This window comes from Hemiscyllium ocellatum, chromosome 7 (assembly GCF_020745735.1).
Source record: "Hemiscyllium ocellatum isolate sHemOce1 chromosome 7, sHemOce1.pat.X.cur, whole genome shotgun sequence".
Classification (NCBI taxonomy): Eukaryota; Metazoa; Chordata; class Chondrichthyes; order Orectolobiformes; family Hemiscylliidae; genus Hemiscyllium; species Hemiscyllium ocellatum.
Window position 1 is genome coordinate 109,606,576 of NC_083407.1, and position 22,355 is coordinate 109,628,930.

At 43.8% G+C, this 22,355-nt stretch overlaps 1 protein-coding gene across 1 annotated transcript in view; it reads right to left on the reverse strand.

Moving 5' to 3' along the window:
• The window catches only part of LOC132817667 (sperm-associated antigen 16 protein), a 1,000,178-nt gene that overhangs the window by 936,487 nt on the left and 41,336 nt on the right, over positions 1-22,355 (reverse strand). Inside the window, exon 4 of the mRNA XM_060828166.1 lies at positions 12,089-12,216. Coding sequence (XP_060684149.1) covers positions 12,089-12,216 — 128 coding nt within the window. The remainder of the gene's footprint in view (positions 1-12,088; positions 12,217-22,355) is intronic.

Genomic DNA, 22,355 nt, shown 5'->3' on the forward strand with positions numbered 1-22,355 from the left:
GGTTACCATTCAGGAAAAAGTGAGAATTGCAGATGCTGAGATCAGAGTCAAAGAGTTTGGCGCTGGAAAAGCACAGCTGGTCAGGCAGCATCCAAGGAGCAGGAAAATCTTCTCTTTGTTTTACCTATTTTAAGGAAAGTTTCTCTCGTCTTTTAGGAATTGAAGCATCACACCCTTGGTATTATTGTAACTCTCTTGCACGGCTTCTTCAAGACCTTGAAAACTTTTTGAGTACATTCCTCACTTTTGTACTCGATAGGCTAAAACTTTATCTTCAGTCACAGAAGTCACAATTCACAACCTTTCAGAGATCCAGTCCTCATAGAAAGCTGGTAAATCTCATGCTGTCTCTTCATTTAAAGGACAATAATGCTGGGCAGAATAGGGCCCGTTATGATTGCTGATTAAACAATCAGCAAGAGGGCAAACAGCATGTGATGGAGTTCCATTTCAAGACAAAACCATGACTGCAGATGCTGGAAACCAGATTCTGGATTACTGGTGCTGGAAGAGCACAGCAGTTCAGGCAGCATCCGAGGAGCAGGAAAATCGACGTTTCGGGCAAAAGCCCTTCATCGGGAATAAAGGCAGAGAGCCTGAAGCATGGAGAGATAAGCTAGAGGAGGGTGGGGTGGGGAGAAAGTAGCATAGAGTACAATGGGTGAGAGGGAGAGTGGATGAAGGTGATAGGTCAGGGGCGGGGGGGAGAATAGAGTGGATAGGTGGAAAAGAAGATAGGTAGGTAGGACAAGTCATGGGGACAGTGCTGAGCTGGAAATTTGGAACTAGGGTGAGGTGGGGGAAGGGAAAATGAGGAAACTGTTGAAGTCCACATTGATGCCCTGGGGTTGATGCGCTCCGAGGCGGAAGATGAGGCGTTCTTCCTTCAGGCATCTGGTGGTGAGGGAGCGGCGGTGAAGGAGGCCCAGGACCTCCATGTCCTTGGCAGAGTGGGAGGGGGAGTTGAAATGTTGAGCCACAGGGCGGTGTGGTTGATTGGTGCGGGTGTCCCGGAGATGTTCCCTAAAGCGCTCTGCTAGGAGGCGTCCAGTCTCCTCAATGTAGAGGAGACCGCTTTGGGAGCAACGGATACAATAAATGATATTAGTGGATGTGCAGGCAAAACTTTGATGGATGTGGAAGGCTCCTTTAGGGCCTTGGATGGAGTGAGGAAGGAGGTGTGGGCACAGGTTTTGCAGTTCCTGCGGTGGCAGGGGAAGGTGCCAGGATGAGAGGGTAGGTTGTAGTGGGGTGTGGACCTGACCAGGTAGTCACAGAGGGAACGGTCTTTGCGGAAAGCGGAAAGGGGTGGGGAGGGAAATATATCCCCGGTGCTGGGGTCTTTTTGGAGGTGGTGGAAATGTCGGTTGTTGATTTGGATGATGGGAAGGTTGGTAGGGTTGAAGGTGAGCACCAGGGGTGTTCTGTCCTTGTTACGGTTGGAGGGGTGGGGTCTGAGGGAGGAAGTGCGGGACGTGGACGAGATGCAGGCAGGGAAGGGAAATTGCGGTCTCGAAAGAAGGAGGCCATCTGGTGTGTCCTGTGGTCGAACTGGTCCTCCTGGGAGCAGATATGTCGGAGGCAGAGGATTGAGAATATGGGATGGCATTTTTGCAAGAGGTAGGGTGGGAAGAGGTGTAATCCAGGTAGCTGTAGGAGTCAGTGGGTTTGTAAAAAATGTCAGTGTCAAGTCGGTCGTCATTAATGGAGATGGAGAGGTCCAGGAAGAAGTTGGAGGTGTTAGAGATAGTCCAGGTAAATTTAAGGTGAGGGTGGAATGTGTTGGTGAAGTTGATGAATTGCTCAACCTCCCCGCGGGAGCACGAGGTGGCGCCAATGCAGTTATCAATGTAATGGAGGAAGAGGTGGGGAGTGGTGCTGGTGTAATTACGGAATATCAACTGTTCTACGTAGCCAACAAAGAGAGATACATAGCTGGCACCCATACGTGTGCCCATGGCTACCCCTTTGGTCTGTAGGAAGTGGGAGGTTTCGAAGGAGAAATTGTTAAGGGTGAGGACCAGTTCGGTCAAACAAATGAGAGTGTCGGTGGAAGGGTACTGTTAGGGACGTCGGGAGAGGAAAAAACGGAGGGCTTGGAGGCCCTGGTTATGGCAGATGGAGGTGTAGAGGGTTTGGATATCCATGGGGAAGATGAGGCATTGGGGGCCGGGAAAACGGAAGTCTTGGAGGAGGTGGAGAGTGTGGGTGGTGTCTCGAACATATGTGGGGAGTTCCTGGACTAGGGGGGATAGGACAGTGTCGAGGTAGGTAGAGATGAGTTCAGTGGGACAGGAGCATGCTGAGACAATGGGTCTGCCAGGGTGGTCAGACTTGTGGATCTTGGGAAGGAGGTAGAACCGGGCAGTGTGGGGTTCCCGGACTATGAGGTTGGAAGCTGTGGGTGGGAGATCTCCTGAGGTGATGAGGTTCTGTATGGTCTGGGAGATGATGGTTTGGTGATGGGAGGTGGGGTCATGGTCGAGTGGGCGGTAGGAAAAGGTGTCCTCGAGTTGGCGTTTGGCTTCAGCGGTGTAGAGGTCAGTGCGCCAGACTACCACTGTGCCCCCTTTATCTGCTGGCTTGATAGTGAGGTTGGGATTGGAGCAAAGGAATTGGAGGGATGCCCGTTGTGAGGGTGAGAGGTTGGAGTGGGGGAGGGGGGTAGACAGTTTGAAGTGGTTAATATCCCGACGACAGTTGGAAATGAAGAGGTCGAGGCTGGTAATAGGCCAGCGTGGGGTGTCCAGGTGTATGTAGTGTGTTGGAGGTGGGAGAAGGTGTCCTAGGAAGGTGGGCGGAAGTCCTGATTGTGAAAATAAGCTCGGAGGCGGCGGAAGAAGTGTTCAACGTCACGGCGTGTATTAAATTCATTGATGCATGGACGGAGGGGGATGAAGGTGAGTCCTTTACTGAGGACTGATCGTTCGTCCTCTGTGAGGAGAAGGTCTAGAGGGATGGTGAAAACTCGGCAGGGCTGGGAGCTGGGAGCTGGTGTGGGTGTGGAGCTGTGAGTGGGAGTGGAGCCAGTAACTGGAGTGGATGTGATGGTGGGGGGAAATGAGGGTGGAGTCATTAGCATGGGTGGTGTTCCCCTCAGGGTTCTGGGGGCCGGGAATGGTGACAGTGGAATCTGTTGGGGGCATGTCAGCAAAGTGCAGGTAAGTTTCATTGGTGGGGGCAGAAGTGGTGGCAGACACAGCAGTAGGGGTGGCGGAAGTCACTGAGCGTGTGACATCAGCGATGATGTGAGGGGCGGAAGTGGTGTCACGTATGATGCATGAGGAATTGTGAGGGCAGAAGTGGATGTGGGAGTGGCCAAGATGGGGGCAGAAGTGACAGACGCCTGGAGGAAGAACGCCTCATCTTTCGCCTCGGAACACTTCAACCCCAGTGCACCAATGTACTTTAGCTGTTGTCGAGCCAATGTTTCACACAGTTCCAGCATAGACCCCTACTCTTAAATTCTGTGCTCTGCTAATAAATAGCACATGCTTTCTTACCCATTTTATCCACTTGACCTAATAACAACACACCAGCTGACCTCCTTCTTTAGAGACCGCAATTTCCCTTCCCACGTGGCTATAGATGCCCTCCAACGTGTCTCGTCTACATCCCACACCTCCGCCCTCAGACCCCACCCTTGCAACCGTAACAAGGACAGAACACCCCTGGTGCTCACCTTCAACCCTACCAACCTTTGCATCAACCAAATCAACAACCGACATTTCCGCCACCTCCAAAAAGACCCCAGCACCGGGGATATATTTCCCTCCCCACCCCTTTCCGCCTTCCGCAAAGACCGTTCCCTCTGTGACTACCTGGTCAGGTCCACACCCCCCTACAACCTACCCTCTCATCCTGACACCTTTCCCTGCCACCGCAGGAACTGCAAAACCTGCGCCCATACCTCCTTCCTCACCTCCATCCAAGGCCCTAAAGGAGCCTTCCAGATCCATCAAAGTTTTACCTGCACATCCACTAATGTCATTTATTGTATCCGTTGCTCCCAATGCGGTCTCCTCTACATTGGGGAGACTGTACGTCTCCTAGCAGAGGGCTTTAGGGAACATCTCCGGGACACCCGCACCAATCAACCACACTGCCCTGTGGCTCAACATTTCAACTCCCCCTCTCATTCTGCCAAGGACATGGAGGTCCTGGGCCTCCTTCACCGCCGCTCCTTCACCACCAGATGCCTAGAGGAAGAACACCTCATCTTCTGCCTCGGAACACTTCAACCCCAGGGCATCAATGTGGACTTCAACAGTTTCCTCATTTCCCCTTCCCCCACCTCACCCTAGTTCCAAACTTCCAGCTCAGCACTGTCCCCATGACTTATCCTACCTGCCTATCTTCTTTTTCACCTATCCACTCCACCCTCCCTCCGCCCCTGACCTATCACCTTCATCCCCTCCCCTACTCACCTATTGTACTCTATGCTACTTTCTTCCCACCCCTACCCTCCTCTAGCTTATCTCTCCATGCTTTAGGCTCTCTGCCTTTATTCCTGATGAAGGGCTTTTGTCTGAAACATCAATTTTACTGCTCCTCGGATGCTGCCTGAACTGATGTGCTCTTCCAGCACCACTAATCCAGAATTTCTTATCAAGGTAACCTGTCCTTTTTTCGAAAGCAGCCCTGACTAGAAGAAGGTACGATTGACGAAGCTCTGAACTGGAAGCTTTAGTGATATCTTCATATTTAGTGTTGATTATCTGCAATTTCTTGGGAGATAAGGCAACATTCATTGATCTTCCTCTGAAGGAAATGGGAGCAAATGGCTTAAGAGGTCAATGGTTAGAGTCTAGTCTGGAGGAGTTGCAGCAAGAAGTTTATTAACCGCATGTGGATGTGAACATTGTAAATGCATGTTAACATGAGATCTCCTTCCCACAATACCACAAACCTTTCTCACTGCATCATATCTCTATTACTTAAACAACAGAAGTCTCAGCTGTCAAGACGCAGGTGAACATTAACATACTACATCTCATCGTCACAATTTCCTTTGATGTCATATACCCACCTCCCATTGCTTCCACATATCTTTAACTATTCAGTTGTGGCAAATATATTAAGCAAGCATAGTGCAACACAATCAGAACTTCCTTTCCTGGCAAAAAGGAGGCACTCCATAAAAAAAAGAGCAAAGCCAATTTGGCAAGAAGAGGCACTGGATCAGTCAGCAACTGTGATAAGGTAACAGTGTCGCTTATAATAAGGGTAGCTAATACAAAGTGTCACCAACAGTTGGAGTCCAAGGCTAAAGGGTGCATCATGGCCCGAAAACTAGGTTGAGGATTCTAGGGTACCTGATGTGCATGGGCTACTGGGCAGGTTTCCCGACCAGCACTGGGACCTGTGATTTCTGCCCTTTCTTTTACTGATAGCATTCATGATTGAGTTGCAAACACTGGCTGGACATATTCTGGGAGACAGCAGAATGGTGTTAGTGGAAAAAGTAGTTCCTCTTTTGAGGGAAATCAAGACGGAGACATAATTTTAAAGTTAGAACTCTACTTGTCAAATGGTTTCTCTACTACAATTTGCTAGCTTTAGATGGTCATCTTTTACACCGAGCCAGATGACAAAAAGTGTTTCTTAGCATTAATTTACCCATTACGAACAGGCTGGTATAGAATATCCATTTGGCCTCATCAAAAATATTTTCCTGAAGGGGAAGAACTCTCATGACCTCTTCCATCCTAAGGAGTCTCCTATTTAAGAACAACCATGACTAATGGCACTTCAAGCACAGCACTGACAATGCAGGTTCTTTCCATACTGTAAAAATGGCTGTGAACAAACAAACAAGAGAGTTCTCCCTTGTTTCCACTGTTCCCTTCACACTGATGAACTTATGTATTGCATTGCAACATCAGGGCATCCATCCGTAGCAATGGACACCAGCAATCAAGAAAGCAACTTTGCACGAACAGCCCAGAATGTGTTACTTTAACTACTGGGTAATTGATGCCATATTCGCTGGTGCCCTGATCATTCTGAGAAGGTTGACAAATCTGGTTCTGGACAATTGTACGTTTCTGTTTTATTTTGCTTAATTCCAAACTTGCACTTATGCTATAATCTGGCATGATGAGCAAGCTGCAGAAGATTGACCAAAGATCTTTTGCTTTACAGTGCACCCCATTTTCCTCACCCAAACCTGCCCTTTCTGATTTTACATTAGCAGAACTGCTACCTGCCCAATGATAGCACATCCAGAAGAGAGAGATCAACAATATTTCACTACCGAAGCACTGTGACTTTTACTGACATTCACAGCTAACAGCTCAAATAATTGGCACTGCATAATCTTTAGAGGTTAGTGCCACATCATGGTCTCCGCATCATGAGTTATCATGCACGAATGGATGCAACCAAGTCAGAATTAAAGGATAGTTCATATGCCAACTCTCCAGAGAGAATTACCATAGACAAGCATTGCAGCAGGGACTCAGATAAAGATTTTGATAAGGTGGCATACAGGAGAGCACTGATTAATTGTTCATTGGCAAGCCCACCAAACAGCCCTTAGTTATATCAAGAAGCAAGGCAGAATCCAGTGCCAACATTGCACTAGACAACATTTAGAGACTGGAGTCCATTCTTCTGACTGCCATTCTACAATAACATTGCTGAACTGACTGTGGCTGCAACTCCACTACTCCCATGAAAACCATGCTGGACCATGATGCAGCATCCAGTGGCTAAAAGTTTAGTTTTTGCTGCTGCACGGACAGAAGTCACTTGATGTCTGAATCTGAAGTGTAGCTCAGATGAATGTCATGAGATTTTTGCTTAGAACTATGCAGACTCAGGCTGCTGCCATCATGGTTACAGATCTTTATGGTCAAGAGGGAAGCTCTTATAATCGTCAATCAATCTGGTATCCAATAGGAGCCAGATTGCCAAGGTGTCACCCAAGAAAAATGCCTGTGGCAGATTGGAGCCTGAAACTCTTGTCCACTCCCAGATTGGCATAATTCATGCTCCAACCATTTGTATTTCAATACTGCCCACATTGTTCTTTCATCATGGCTGTTTTTTCCTGCCTCCACACACCCTCCCTTTGCAAAGAGCTTCCCCTTTCTGCTGTGTCTTTTCCACTTTCCTATCCTGTTGCAACCCAGAGACACAGCAACTATTTGTTGCCGCCTGTGTGTGAAAGTGTCACTAAATCCTCTGACGATTCAGCAACACTCCCTGGCAAACCCAAAAACTCACGAGAACACTTCCAAAATCAATTCACTTTTAGTTCCATAAAAATTGTAATAACAGAGGCTAATCAAACTTGCAAGATGGAATGCTAGTCCTTCAAATAGTAATGGTGGGGACATGTATTTCAGGTGATTGCATCTTTAGCTGAGTGGAAATCACATAGGTTCAAAATCCTGAATCAAACTATCCAAAATATCACAAACAATTACACAATCTTCAGCACCATTTGCAACTCTTGATTTACTGAAGCACTTGATGTTCAAATGCAACAAGATCTGGACAATATCCAGGCTTGGACTGACAAGTGGCAATAAACATTTGCACCACACAAATGCCAGGCTATGACCATCACTAATAAGAGACAATCGAACCACCACCCTTTGATATTCAATGGTGTTACCATTATCAACATCCTGGAGGTTTCCATTGACCAGAAACTCAACTGGACTCACTACACAAACAATATGGCTACACAAGCAAATCAGAAGCAAGGATTGCTGCAGCAAGTATCTCATCCCCTCACTCCCCAAGCCTGTCAATCATTTACAAGGCACAAGTCAGGAGTATGATGGAATACTCCCCCTTTGCCTGGATGAGTGCAGCTCCAACAATTCTCAAGAAGCATAACAAAATCCAGAACAAAGCAGCCCACTTAATTGGCACTGCATCCACGCCCTCCACCAGCAACACTCAGTGGCAGCAGTGCATACTATCTACAAGCTGTACGGCAGAAATTCACCAAAGATCTTCAGACAGCACCTTCCAAACACATGATCATTTCCATCTGGAAAGACAAGGGCAACAGATACATGGCAACACCACCACCTCCAAGCCACTCACCATCCATCACTTCGCTGGGTTAAAATGCTGAAATTCCCTCCCTAATGGTATTGCGCATCAACCACAGCAGGTGGACTGCTGCAGTTCAAGACAACAGCTCAAAGGCAACTAGGGACGGGCAATAAATGCTGGCCAGATAGCAATGCCCACTTCCCACAAATGATGACAAAAATTAGCTATTTGACATCACAGTCAACCATTTGGGAACCTGGTAGTGCACAAAGGACATAGGCATGGTAGTGTCCTTGCCCTTCTCAATGTGGGGCCTTGCACCAAAAGCATTATTCACACCATTCTGTGAGCCTCCAATCCACAGTGCCAACTCCAGTGGCAACAAAGAGCAAAGGTCCTAAAATAAACCCCTGGAATACTACTATATGCTTCGCTCCAGTCTGAAAACAACTATTCACTGTTACTCTGCTTTTTTTTCCCCTTAGCCAATTTTGGAATCATGCTATCACTCCACTTTAATACCATTGGCTCAAATTTTGCTGAATAGTCTATTCTGTGACACTTTATCAGATGCCTTTAAAAGTCTATATTTGCAATATCAACCATTTTATTTTACACTAATATTTGTTATTTATATGAAAGATTTGGATGAGAATATAGAAATAGCAAAAATTTAAAAATCACACATCACCAGGTTACAGTCCAACAGATTTATTTGAAAGTACAAGATTTTGGAGTGCGGAACTACCTGATGCAAGAGCAGTGCTTCACAATTTGTACTTTCAATTGAACCTGTTGAACTATAACCTGGTGATGTGTGATTTTTAAATTTTTGCTATTCATGTATGTGTCCAAATGTCTTTTAAATGTAACTGTGCTGTTCACCTTATCTATGCCCCTCATGATTTTATAAAGCTCCATATGGTCACCCCTCAACTTCCTACACCCCGGTGAAAAGGTCCCAGCATATTCAGTGTCTGGAAGCATCTAGAGTGAGAGAAATAAAATAAATGGCTCAAGTCCAATGACCCTTCTCTGGAACTAGAAGAAGAAAGATCAGTTTCATATTTGATGACATCAGAACTTAATAGATGTTGGTATACAGGTACAGTATCTCAAATCCAGCTATCTGAAAACCGGAGATATCCAAAAACCAGACACTTTTATAAGCTGCCATGTATTCATTTTAACTTCTTTTAAATGATTTGATTTATTATTGTCATGTGCACCTAGGCACAGTGAAAACTTTTGTTTTGCATGCAGTACAGGCAGATCATACCATATAAAGGATAACAGAACCGAATGAATGATACAATGCTAGGCTGCGAGAAGGTGCGCACAGAGCAAGATTAACATTAAAACTAAACAGGTCCATTCAGTCAGATCCTGATGAAGTGCTTTTGCCAGAAAAGTCTATTTTTCTGTTTCTCAGATGCTGCCTGACCTGCTGTGCTTTTCCAGCATCACATTCTTGAGGTCCATTCATAAGTCTGATAACAAAGGGAAGAAGCTGTTTTTGAGTTTGTTGGTACTTGTGTTTAAGCTTTTGCATCTTCTGCCCAAGGGAAGAGGTTGGAAGAGATTATAACCAGCTTGGGAGGGGCCTTGGATTAAATTGGCTGCCTTTCTAAGGTAGCGAGAAATATAGATGGAAGGTTGGCTTGTGAGATGCACTGGGCTTTGTTCACAACTCTCTGGTTGCTAATCATCCTGGGCAGAGCAGTTGCCATACCAAGCTGTGGCACATCCAGATAGAAGGCATCTATAAGATGGTGCATCTATAAAAACTGGTAAAAGTCTTTCTGGAATTTCCTTAGCCTCCTGAGGAAGTAGAGGTGTTGCTGTGCTTTCTTGACCATCGCATTAATGTGGATGGACCAAGACAGTTTGTTGTCAAGAATGGGGTGCTGGAAAAGCACAACAGGTCAGGAAGCATCCAAGGAGTAGGAGATTCGATATTTCGGGCATCAGCCCATCATCAGGAATGAGGCTTGTGAGCCAAGGGGGGTGGAGAGATAAATGAGATGGAGATGAGGCTGTGGGGAAAGATAGCTGAAAGACGGAGGTGGGGTAATGGTGATAGATCAGAGAGGAGGGTGGAGCGGTTAGGTGTGAAGGAAGGTAGACAGGTAGGACAGGTCATCAGGGCGGTGCTGAGTTGGAAGGCTGGAACTGGGATAAGGTGGAGGAAGGGGAAATGAGGAAACTGGTGAAATCCACATTGATGCCTTGTGGTTTGAGTGCCCCAAGATGGAAGATGAGGCCTTCTTCCTCCAGATGTTGAGTGCTTAGGTTTTGGCGATAGAGGAGACCCAGGACCTGCATGTCCTTGGTGGAGTGGAAGGGGGAACTGAAGTGTTCGGCCTCGGAGCGGTGGGGTTGGTTGATGCGGGTGTCCCGGAGATGTTCTCTGAAGCAATCTGCATGTAGTTGTCCTGTGATCAATGTGGATTTCACCAGTTTCCTCATTTTCTCCTCCGCCCACCTTATCCTAGTTCCAACCTGCCAACTTGGCACCGCCCTCACGACCTGTTCTACCTGCCCATCTTCCTTCCCACCTATCCGCTCCACCCTCCTGTTTGGCCTATCACCATTACCCCACCTCAATCTACCTATTGCACTAGGCAAAAGTGATGACTACAGATGCTGGAAACCTTCATCGGGCACACCCATCCCACTGTCAGCTACCTTCCCTCCCAGCCCCACGCATCTCTCATGTATCTCTCCACCACCACCACCCACACTCCCCCCCACCCGCTCGCAAGCCCTCATTCCTGATGAAGGGCTCTCGCCTGAAACGTTGATTCTCCTGCTCTTCGGATGCTGTCTGATCTGCTGTGCTTTTCCAGCACCCCACTCTGAACTCTGATTCCCAGCATCTGCAGTTCTCACTTTCTCCAAGACAGATTGTTAATGATCCTCATTCCTAAGAACTTGAAGCTCTACACCATTGTCATCTCAGCACCATTGATGTAGACAGGGCATGCCCTGCACCTTGTTTCCTGAAGTCAGTGACTAGCTCTTTTGATTTGCTGATGTTGATGTTACACTGTGCCACCAAATCTCTCTCTCTTTCCTGTATCCCGTCTCATCATTTTTTGAGATTCGGTCTACAAAGGTATCATCGTCAGCAACGTGTAGATGGAGTGAGAATCAAATTTGGGCACACAGTCATGAGTGTATAAGGGGTATAGGAAGAGGTTGAATACACAGCCTTGAGATACGCCAAAGTTGAGGATTACCGTGGAGGAGGCGTTGTTCCCCATTTTCATTGATTGCAGTCTGTGAGTTAAGAAGTCAGGGATCCAGTTGCAGACAGTGAAGTTCTAAGTTTCAGAGTTTGGAGATTGGTTTGGAATTATGGTGTTGAAGGTACAGCTGTAGCCAATAAGTAGAAATCTGATGTATGTATCCTTGTTACCCAGATGTTCCCAGGATGGGTGTAGGTCCAGGGAGATGGCATCTGCTGTGGACCTGTTGCAACAGGTAAATTACAAGGGATCAAGGCAGACCGGGAGGCTAGAGTTGGTGTGAGCCATGACTAAGCACTTTATAATTATAAGTCTAAATGAACAAAATAATATTCAAGCTTGTTCAGCTAGCTGGTTCACTGGAGCTGTCAAGCTATTGGCTTTATGCACCAGTTGTTTCTCATGCTGCAAATAGTCTGAGTGACCCCTGACTCCATCTGATACAATCTGACCCAAAAACTGGTAAGATCCAAAATCCAACAAGGATTCAATCCTGAGATTGCTGGTTTTGAGATACTGTACAGTAATCATATTTTTAAGGATGCTTACAGACTTCAAGTATTTATTATAGATAAATTGATGAGTCAAAAGTGCAAATGCAACAAGTGCCCACAATAAAAGTTTGAAACATGGAAACAAAATATGAATCTTGATACACACTACAAAGAAAAATTTCAAACTGCATCCAACTCTCCAATTATTATAAACAAGACTTTTGTAGATTATGTCTGAAAACTTTAAAGGGACTTGAGGCAATGGAACAAAAGCAGCTCAAGATTAACAGTGTACAAACTTTTCACACATGATAAGGACAATTTTACCATTCAATTTGAAAACAGTCCAGAGTTTTCATCATTCCCATCTTGATAAGAAAATTTCTGAGAAAATCATCAATCACTTCTCCTCTTTGGCACACAGGCTGCACCAGAACCAAATCGTTCTCCTCAGCCTAAAATTTGAAAAAAAAAGGTATTAGACAATTAAGTATTTACACAAAGAAGAACTTACTTTTGTTCTTCAAGATCAGAATCTGAATTCTGAACTTTTGAAACGTAAATCGTCAAATCAGGTCAAACATGGGTGAAGAGGGCAGCACGGTGGCTCAGTGATTAGCACTGCTGCCTCACAGCGCAGCGACCCGGATTCAATTCCAGCCTCTGGTGACTGTGTGGAGTTTGCATATTGTCCCCATGTCTGCATGGGTTTCCTCCAGATGCTCCAGTTTCCTACCATAGTCCAATGATGTGCCGGTTAGGTGAATTGCCCATGCTAAATTGCTCATAGTGTCAGGGTAGTGTAGGTTAGGTGCATTAGTCAAGGAAAATGGAAAGAAATAGGGTAGGGAATGGGTCTGGGTGGGATACTCTTTGGAGGGTCAGTGTGGGCTTGTTGGGCCAAATGGCCCGTTTCCACACTGTAGGGATTCTGTGATTCTATGAAACTGAGTACAATCAACCCTCCCTCAACTGACAAATCAGTATTCTTCCATCTGCAAGACCATCTGGAAAAACCATGGAGAGCAACAAAGGCAAGCAATGTAATTTGGATGAAGTTGTTCGAGTAGTGTCACTATTTTGGTGAGCTGGCTAGGATATAGCTGCTAGACAGGGCTCATGGCAGTTCGGGAGAAAAACTGCACAAAACTCCTCACCAGATACATTTGATAATGGCAGTATTGGAAGGAATGAAGATCACACAGTCCTTTAGAAACAAAGTCTGACCATCACTTTTGGACATGCTTTAAGTTGTACTCTCACAGTACATAAGGGGTAGGTTTTGATGTGGAGGTGCCAGTGTTGGACTGAAGCAGACAAAGTTAAAAATCACACATCACCAGGTTATCGTCCAACAGGTTTATTTGGAAGTACAAGCTTTCAGAGCGCTGCTTCTTCATTGGGTAGCTCGAGGAGCAGGATCATAGGAATAAGAATTTATAGCAAAAGATCATAGTGTCATACAATTTACGCGATTTATTGAACAAAGCTAAGTTTTGAACAGCTCAAACAGGGCATCAGCAAGCAAGAGTAAAATAGTATTCTATAACAAACTGCAAAATCCTGGCTGGTATATTATCCATTACACCATCACCGGGAAGAAAATCTGTTTGTGAGGCATGTAAAATAACATACCGGAAGCTGCATTAGGCATATCTAATGATATGAGATGCCAATTTGATAAAACTATCAAAAAGGACATCTGTATGTTAAACAGCCTGCTTTAAGCAATCTCACAACCAACAGATTCAGTCAGAATTCTGATTGTTCACAGTCCTGTGAGATTTAGTCATAAATGATGTTGGTCATTTAAATGATTCACAGGGGAAGGTACACTATGTTGAGCCCAAAAAAATGTAGAAAAGACTAGATTATACCGTTTGAAAGGACAAGTGAATAAATCATTTCAAGTTAATACTACCACAAGTAATGGAGAAAAGAAAGGCGCAATCTTAAGTGGAACATCTAATTTTGAAAACAATTGGCATTAATTGCAGTAGAGTGTACCTGGTCAGAATAAAATAGAACCAAAGGAAAAAGTGTAATGGAAGAAAGGATGATTTTCAGGGAAGAAATTTTCCAGTACAGGCTAGATACACTATAAGACTGAAAGACAGGGAAACAAAGGTTCAGTACCTTGGATGACAAGGGTGATAGATAATATGATGAAACAAAAAGAAAAGATATAAAATATAAGTCGGGTGACTTTGACAAGCAAGAACCAGGTCAAGTGAGGTGAGAAGAAAACAAAGAAAAAAAAGTCTAGCAGAAAATATAGCAGTTAATAGAGAATAGAGAATAGAGGTGGAAACATCTTCCACCTGCAATGTTTAATATCGCTAAGTTACTCAGGCATGAAATCTTGATTCGCTTCAGAAGATTAGTTTTAATTTTAACTGTGTTTGCTGTAGTACTTGACCAAACCAAAAGCATTTTGGGACATCCTTTCCTGTACTGACTTGTTGACTCTCCCTTTGCCATATTGCCACCGAACATCTGCATTCTGGAGCCGCCACTCATCAGCTCCAGATCATCTGATCCCAGCCATGATGCCATTCAACAAGACCTCTTAAGTATATGCAGCCCTCCCACTACTCCCTAGAACCTGGTTAGGAGATAGCCAACCATCACCACTCCGGTTGCAAAGTCTCACTCATAGAGTCATAGAGATGTACAGCACAGAAACAGACTCTTCGGTCCAACCCGTCCATGCCTACCAGATATCCCAACCGAATCTAGTCCCATTTGCCAGCACTTGGCCCATATCCCTCTAAACCCTTCCTATTCATACACCCATCCAGATGCCTTTTAAATGCTGCAATTATACCAGCCTCCACTACTTCCTCTGGCAGCTCATTCCATACATACACCACCCTCTGTGTGAAAAGTTGTCCCTTAAGTCCCTTTTATATCTTTCCCCTCTCACCCTAAACCTATGCCCTCTAGTTATGGACTCTGCCACCACTGGGAAAATACTTTGTCTATTTGTCCTATCTATGCCCCTCATGATCATATAAATCTCTATGAGGTCACCCCTCAGCCTGATGATCCAGGGAAAACAGCCCCAGACTCTCCCTATAGCTCAAATTCTCCAACCCTGGCAACATCTTTTCTGAACCCTTTCAAGTTTCACAACATCCTTCTAATAGGAAGGAGACCAGAATTTGCATGCAATTTTGCAAAAGTGGCCTAACCAATGTCCTGTACAGCCACAACATGACCTTCCAATTCCTATACTCAAAGCTCTGTCCAATAAAGGAAAGCATACCAAATAACTTCTTCACTATCCTATCTACCTGTGACTCTACTTTCAAGGAGCTATGGATCTGCACTCCAAGGTCTCTTTGTTCAGCAACACTCCCCCGGACCTTACCATTAAGTGTATAGATTTTGCTCTGATTTTCTTTTCCAAAATGCAGCACCTCGCATTTATCTAAATTAAATTCCATCTGCCACTCATCAGCCCATAGGCCCATCTGATCAAGATCCCGTTGTAATCTTTGCTGTCCACTACACCTCCAATTTTGGTGTCATCTGCAACTTACGGACTATACCTCCTATGTTCATATCCAAATCATTCATATAAATGAGGAAAACCAGTTGACCCAACACCAATCCTTGTGGCACTCCACTGGTCACAGTCCTCCAGTCCGAAAAACAACCCTCCACCATCATCCTCTGTCTTCTACCTCCAAGCCAGGTCTGTATCCAAATGGCTAGTTCTCCCTCTATTCCATGAGATCTAATCTTGCTAACCAGTCTCTCATGTGAACCTTGTCAAACGCCTTACTGAAGTCCATATAGATCATGTCCGCCACTTTGCCCTCATCAATCTTCTTTGTTACTTTTTCAAAAAATTCAATCACGTTTGCGAGTCCGATTTCCCACACAAAATGCCACGTTGACTATCCCTAATCAGTCCTTGCCTTTCCAAATATGTGTCAATTCTGTCCCTCAGGATTCCCTCCAACAACTTGTCCACCACTGACATTAGGCTCACCAGTCTATAGTTCTCTGGTTTGTCTTTACCACCTTTGTTAAATAATGGCACCGTGTCAGCCAATCTCCAGTCTTCTGGCACCTCACCTGTGACTATCGATGATACAAGTATCTCAGCAACGGACCCAGCAATCACTTCCCTAGTTTCCCATAGAATTCTAGGGTACACCTGATCATGTCTTGGGGATTTATCCACCTTTTGTCACCCAGAACCGAACACCAGCAGCACCAGCAAATCCCTCCGAACCAGTATCCCAATGGGAGTGACCAAAACCACAGGAACCTTGCAAGTTACAGAGACCATAACACTTTAGGGGAGCTGAACTCTATCCGGCTAAAAGCGGCACCTCAGCAACTAGCAGGAGGGCAAGGAAGGCCACAGCTTGCATCCAGCCAAGACGAGCAGACTTATTCAGCAGACTGAGTGGACCTTGGAGGCAGAAGCAGCCAGAAACAAAGGCTGGTCCTACCCAAAAGATGCCACCCGGTCAGGAACAAGTGATGGTTCCAGCAGATGACCTAGAGCCCAATTAGCAAAAATGCCTTAGTGCAGACTCTGGCCTGCAGCAGCCTTGGTTTCTATGACTGGAGCTACTGTAATTAGCAATTTTTTTGTTTACCAGTGTAGAAATTTAGACATTTAAAATACCATATTTCAACTTACAGGACATTGGTGTAATGTTCCAATGTTGATTTTTTTTTTCTTCTTCTGTAAAGGAAGGCCCTTCACTATCTAGGGTATTTTTTTATTTTCCTATGAGCATCAATGCATAAGCTGTTTCACTTCAAGTCATGATTTTAAGGAATGCAGGCATAACTTTAAGCGAGAACTCCCTGAATCTATGCTGACAGATGCATGACAAAACTAGAATATTTAAACAGTTCTTTGCATCAAAGTTAAGAGGAAGAGAATGCTGACAGAATAGTTGTACAAGTGAAGATGATGATGATAATGGCAGTGATGACAATTGATGGGCAACACGATTACATATTAGAAAGGCTACTTATGCTTCAAGTGAATAAATTGCCTTAGTGATTTTATAAACTTCAGAACTTTAATAACTATTCATAGTTTGAACAAAATCAACAGAAGATAAACTTACTCATGGAAAGAAGTAGCAATAACCCTGCCTGGAATAAACTATTAAAGGACAAGGACAAACATATACAGGAATTGAAACCAATTAGCCATGCCTGGCAAAAAGGAGCAGAAATTACACTGAAAAAATTGCTTTGACAACTGTTTGATAAACTGGATGTATTATTGCCATAAAGGACAAGGATTGCCTGGCAGAAGAATTTAAAGAGTTAACTATAGGAAAGTTGTGTCTTTGAACAAACAGATAAGGCCAAATGTAACAAGGAACAAAGCAGCTGCTTCTAATAAGGATGAAAGGAATTTAAGAATCATCAAAATATCACCTCATACACCTGAAGGACGAACATCTATATAAAAATTGAGCATCAGAATTCCACCTCTGGCAGAACTTCGAAGAACAACACGATACAAAGATTGAACCCTGGACATTTGCAGAGAGAGATCACTGTTAGTTGAAATCTTGTCCAGATTCCACCTTTAATCAGGTAATAGTCAAGTTGAGTTGCGAGGCTTAACTTGCTTAGTTGAAGGGTCATATTGTGGTTGCTTCATGCAATAAAGTTTAAATAATTTGTTCATTGCTTGATTGTCTGTGAGATTTCTTAATGAGTAGCCAAATTAAAAATAACTTGTGGTGATTTACCCACAACAATTGGCATCCCTGGGGAAGCTTTGCTAAGAATTGACTTTAAGTTACTGCAAGTCAAACTTATCAGTCTTTCATTCGTAGAACTCCTGCATGAACCCGATATTAAGAGGGAAGCTGCCCTGCATGACAGGCAGGAATTCAAGTGGGTCGATGAAGGTAGAGGCAACAAATTTTCAGATTTAACTGGAACATTTACATTTTGTATTATTGAATTTATCTTTGGAACTTAGCTTTGAAATCATAGCAGACAATCAACCTGAATGAGAGAACTTAGTTAAGGAATACTTGAATAAGAAATTGCCAAAGTGGGTACAGTATTGGGAAGCTTGTGATGTCATGAGCCCTCGGGCACTGAATCATTTATTAGTCAGTCAGGAAATCTGTGGGAGGATGCGCACCCAAAGAGGACAGACTGATGGAAATTTGATGTCATTATGCAGAAATGTGGGACATGACATAAAGCAGAGAAATGCTGAGATAAGAGATTTGAAGTTAGAAGTTGAAAAATTGCAGTCAGAAAATGCAGAGCTAAAACAGAAACTTGATTCCGACTGTCAGTCAGGAAAGGTATGTTTTCCAGTTGGAAAACACAGAGTTATAGGGAAATATTAAATCCCCAGAGATTACCAATCAGGAAAAATATAGTTTATCTTTTAAATATCAAAGTCAATTTGAGACAGTAAGCATTAATGCCAAGAAGGCACAGAAACAAGTTCAAGAGTAAGAAGTCAAGACACAGGAAATGAAAAGCAAACGTTAAGCTCTCCAGACAGCACTTAAAATACAGCTTGAGCAACAAATGTAGAACGCTAATCATTCTAAATGCCAACAAGAAATTTATACCTTAAAGTCACAGTTTTCAGGTCAGAGAGGGTTTCACTGTGCTTTGAGATTCAGCTAAAAATTGGGAGATGGAAAGAGGGATACTAATTGGAGACTGGTTGAGGGTGAAGCCTTATATTATTCAGATCCATGCAGGAGACACAATTACGATTCCCAACCTTGGCACCTCTCCATCATATTGGAACACAGGTTCTCTATATCCCTCTACACCAGCTACATCATTCAAGTCACAGAAACCACTGCTCCTGCCCACTGCTCGCAATAAGTCAATACTTCAAACACCAGAGTGAGAAGTCACACAACACCAGGTTATAGTCCAACAGGTTTATTTGAAATCACAAGCTTTCAGAGCGGTGTTTCTTTGTCACTTCACCTGACTATAACCTAGCATTGTGTGATTTCTGACTTTGCTCACCCCAGTCAAAAACTGACAAATCCACATCATCAAATCCGAGAGGCATCTCAGTCTTCAGGGTAAGAGGTTAAGAAGGAGTCCACTAATCCCTCAGGATCGAAGTACTAAAGCAGTATCCTTTGATGAATTTGATTAATTACTTTCCATCAGTCAGAATAGGATTGCAAGATGGGAACATGCATTACAATACTCCTTAATCTGACACACAATTACAGGATATTTGCAGGAACATATTTACTTTTACACTAGGCAATGACCCTTATGAGCTCCCTACTGCCACCCACCATCAGAGAAAGTTACACAGCCTCAATGAAACAGAGGAGGTGAAACTTTTGTTTTCTCGTTTAAGTGATTCAGTACAGGACACCCTTCCTGATCCACAAAGCAAAGCAGAAATGGCCCCCTAGCAGAAATGAAGAAGGCAATCCTGACAGCAATGGGACAAAATAGAAGGGACCCTCTGGATGGACTGAATAAATGTAGACAAAGGAAACGATAGCATCCAACAGTATTTGCCTTCCGCCACTGGAACCAGCTTATAGCTGTATCTGGGTCCAGCAAAGAAACAACCTTGATAATAGACTGCACAGTGTTTGGTTGCATACCCAAATAGAACATTCAATCTAGGAAAGCATGTGAAGCCTTTACCAGAGGACAATACATTCTCAGAAGTTTGGGTCCTTAACAGCCAATGGTTTGCAGCAAGATGGACATGGTGTGAATACAATTATTTTAAGTGGGTCCATAGGTCAGAAACAACAGGGCATTGAAACCTGCCTACTACTTATTCAAACTGATAATCTACAGTGAGTACATCTAGTCGTCCTGGTAGAACTTAACAGGGATTCAGATTTTATGAGCAAACGTGATTCGGCAAACTGCTACATCTGGCAGATGCCAGGCCTGGTGAACAGATACCTCTTGATAGTCCTACTGGGGAGTACAATCATTGAACGTGGACAGTGGGCAAATTGTGGATCAATCCCTCTGAGCTGACTGATGACCAGAAACTTATTATAGAGTGTAAGAATGTATTCGCTACTGACAAACATGATTGTGGACAAATGACAGGGGAAGCAGTGACAGACAATCCAGAGCCTAAACCCCAGACACAATATTCTTTCCTGAAACAAGCAGAAGGGGAGGTGACCAAAGGAATCGATGGTCTGCTTAAGCAGGTAATTTTGCACCCGGTAGCCTCTATTAACAATTCCCCTGTCTGACCAGTGAAGCTGCCAGATGTCTCCATGAGGTAGGCTATTGATTATGGGGCATTAAATAAAACCAACCCTTGGACAGCACCGAAATAACTGCAGAGTCCAGTATCCCATCACCAAGTCACTCTTTATTTACTTGAGAATAGTAAACTAGTTGTGGCCAGCCAGCTCAGAGTTAATTCTCAACTGAGAAGATTCTAATCTCCTAGTTTTTTTTACTCTTAGGAAATTCTCCTCCTCAGCAGAAACCAACAGCAGCCGTAACACACTGACTATGGCCCAACCATCACAGAGTCAGTCTCCTAGACTGAGGGGATTTAGAATCTGGTTATATTGGTCAGACAAGGCTTTCCTGATTGTCCCAGGTTAACAACCCCAAACAAGGATCTCATAGTCAACAAGATCCAACTGTAGCCAGGAGTCTTGAGACAATGATGAAACAGGCACGTCGCGCAAAGTACTTCACTGTCCTGGACTGAATTTGGATTTGTACTTATTTTTTAAGGACAACAGTACTTTTGGACCTGTTTGCTGGAATTCTCCATAATCCTCCATCTGTATTCCATCAAAGATTAGCAAAGAGATTAGAGCATTTTTCCAACTTCAACAGCCTAGTACAGTATGTAGATGATTTGCTATTGCAGACAAAGATCAAATAGCCACAACTGGTCCTTCCATGCGTGATTTTAACCCTGATCACAGTTCTAGGATTAAAAGTTAACCCTAAGAAAGCACAGATCATGAAGCAAAAGCTTCTTGTTTGGGTACAGTGATGCCACCTGGTAAATTGGAAATAGATAGGAAATGGGTTTATGCTATTTGTAATCTGCCTTTACTTAAAGATATGGGTGCCTTGAGATTATTTTTAAGATAAGTTGGATACCGTAGAGATCATGTTGACGGCTTTGCTACAAGAGCAGCTTTGCTTGCAAACCTATTAAAAATGAGTACTCTAAGGGAATGGACGTAATAACATGCACAAGCAGTCTGAGTTGAAACAAGTATTAGTTCAAGCTCTAGCACGACAGGTTCCAGGCTCAGAGCTACTTTTTGCACTCTGAGTTGCCGCCACAGACACCACACTAGCAGCTGTACTGTTACAAAACAGACATCAGCATTTAGGTCCTGTCTCTTACACCTCCAGACTTTTAACGCCAGTAGAATGAGGTTTGACATTCCATGAAAAACATTTGCTTGCTTTTTTCTAGGCAGTCAACATTTTGCATACATAATTGGTCTTAATCCTATCACCATTTTAACAGAACACATCCCTATCCAGTTACTGTTGGATGAATGACTTAAAGATGGTAATGTTAGTCAGAACAGAATAGCCTCATGAACACTTATGTTACAAGACTTGAATGTAACAGCAGAGAACAGAAAAGGACCTTTTTGGCAGAGAACCTGCTACATCACATCTGTGTGCTGCAGTTGAAACAAATAATCCCAAGGGACCATTTATTCTAAAGACGATGGGAGGACAGAGTATCAAGGGTCAATTTAAATTATTTATGAATGGTTCCTGAATGGGAGAAGATGGTACAGGAAAACACGAAGCAGCATTTATGTGGAAACAGATGACACACTCTTTTTAAAATTAACAAGCAGTATGAGCGCTCAAGCAACAGAATTAGCAGTGGCTGCCTGTATCGTAAGCTATCTTAAAGACTTAAGATTAAGACCCCATCAGATCTTTACTCTGATGCAATAGCCTAACAGATTTCTCCCGTTTGGGAAGCAAGCGATTTTATATCAGCTGGTGGGAAACCATTTCCTTCAGCGCCAATACTAAAATATATCTTAGAACAGACAAAGGATAGAGAATTTGGGATCATTAAAGTTAAAGCCCATCATAGATCATTTCCAAAATGAAATGTGTGTGCAGATGAGCTAGTGAAGCAAGGGGCCCAAGAGGGCAAGCCTTGGCAACCTCTGGTAGTGACTGAGACTGTGAGTATAGTGAAAGTACAGTCCGTTCTTCGAGAACGTGATGGTTGTGTTCTTGTGCAACCCTGCATTGTAGAAAAATCACACTTTAGAAACAGCATTTAAAGTGTTGGTTATGTAATCGCATTATAGCTAACACATGTTTTAAAAGTTTGTGCTTTAGAAAGAGCGTCCCCAATTTGTCAATCGCGTTACATCGAATTTGCATTGATGAAATGCGTGCTGTAGTAGAATGACCTGTAAATCAAACTAGCAAAGAAGATCTGATACAAGCCCAAATCAAATACAAAGATTTGATGAGAATCCAGCAAAATGACTGGCCCAATGAGTATAAATTTTGGAAGTACAAAATTCAAATTAAGGATGGAATGCTGTTAAAAGACAGGAAGTATGTTGCACCCAGGGTGATAGGAATCAACTGATTT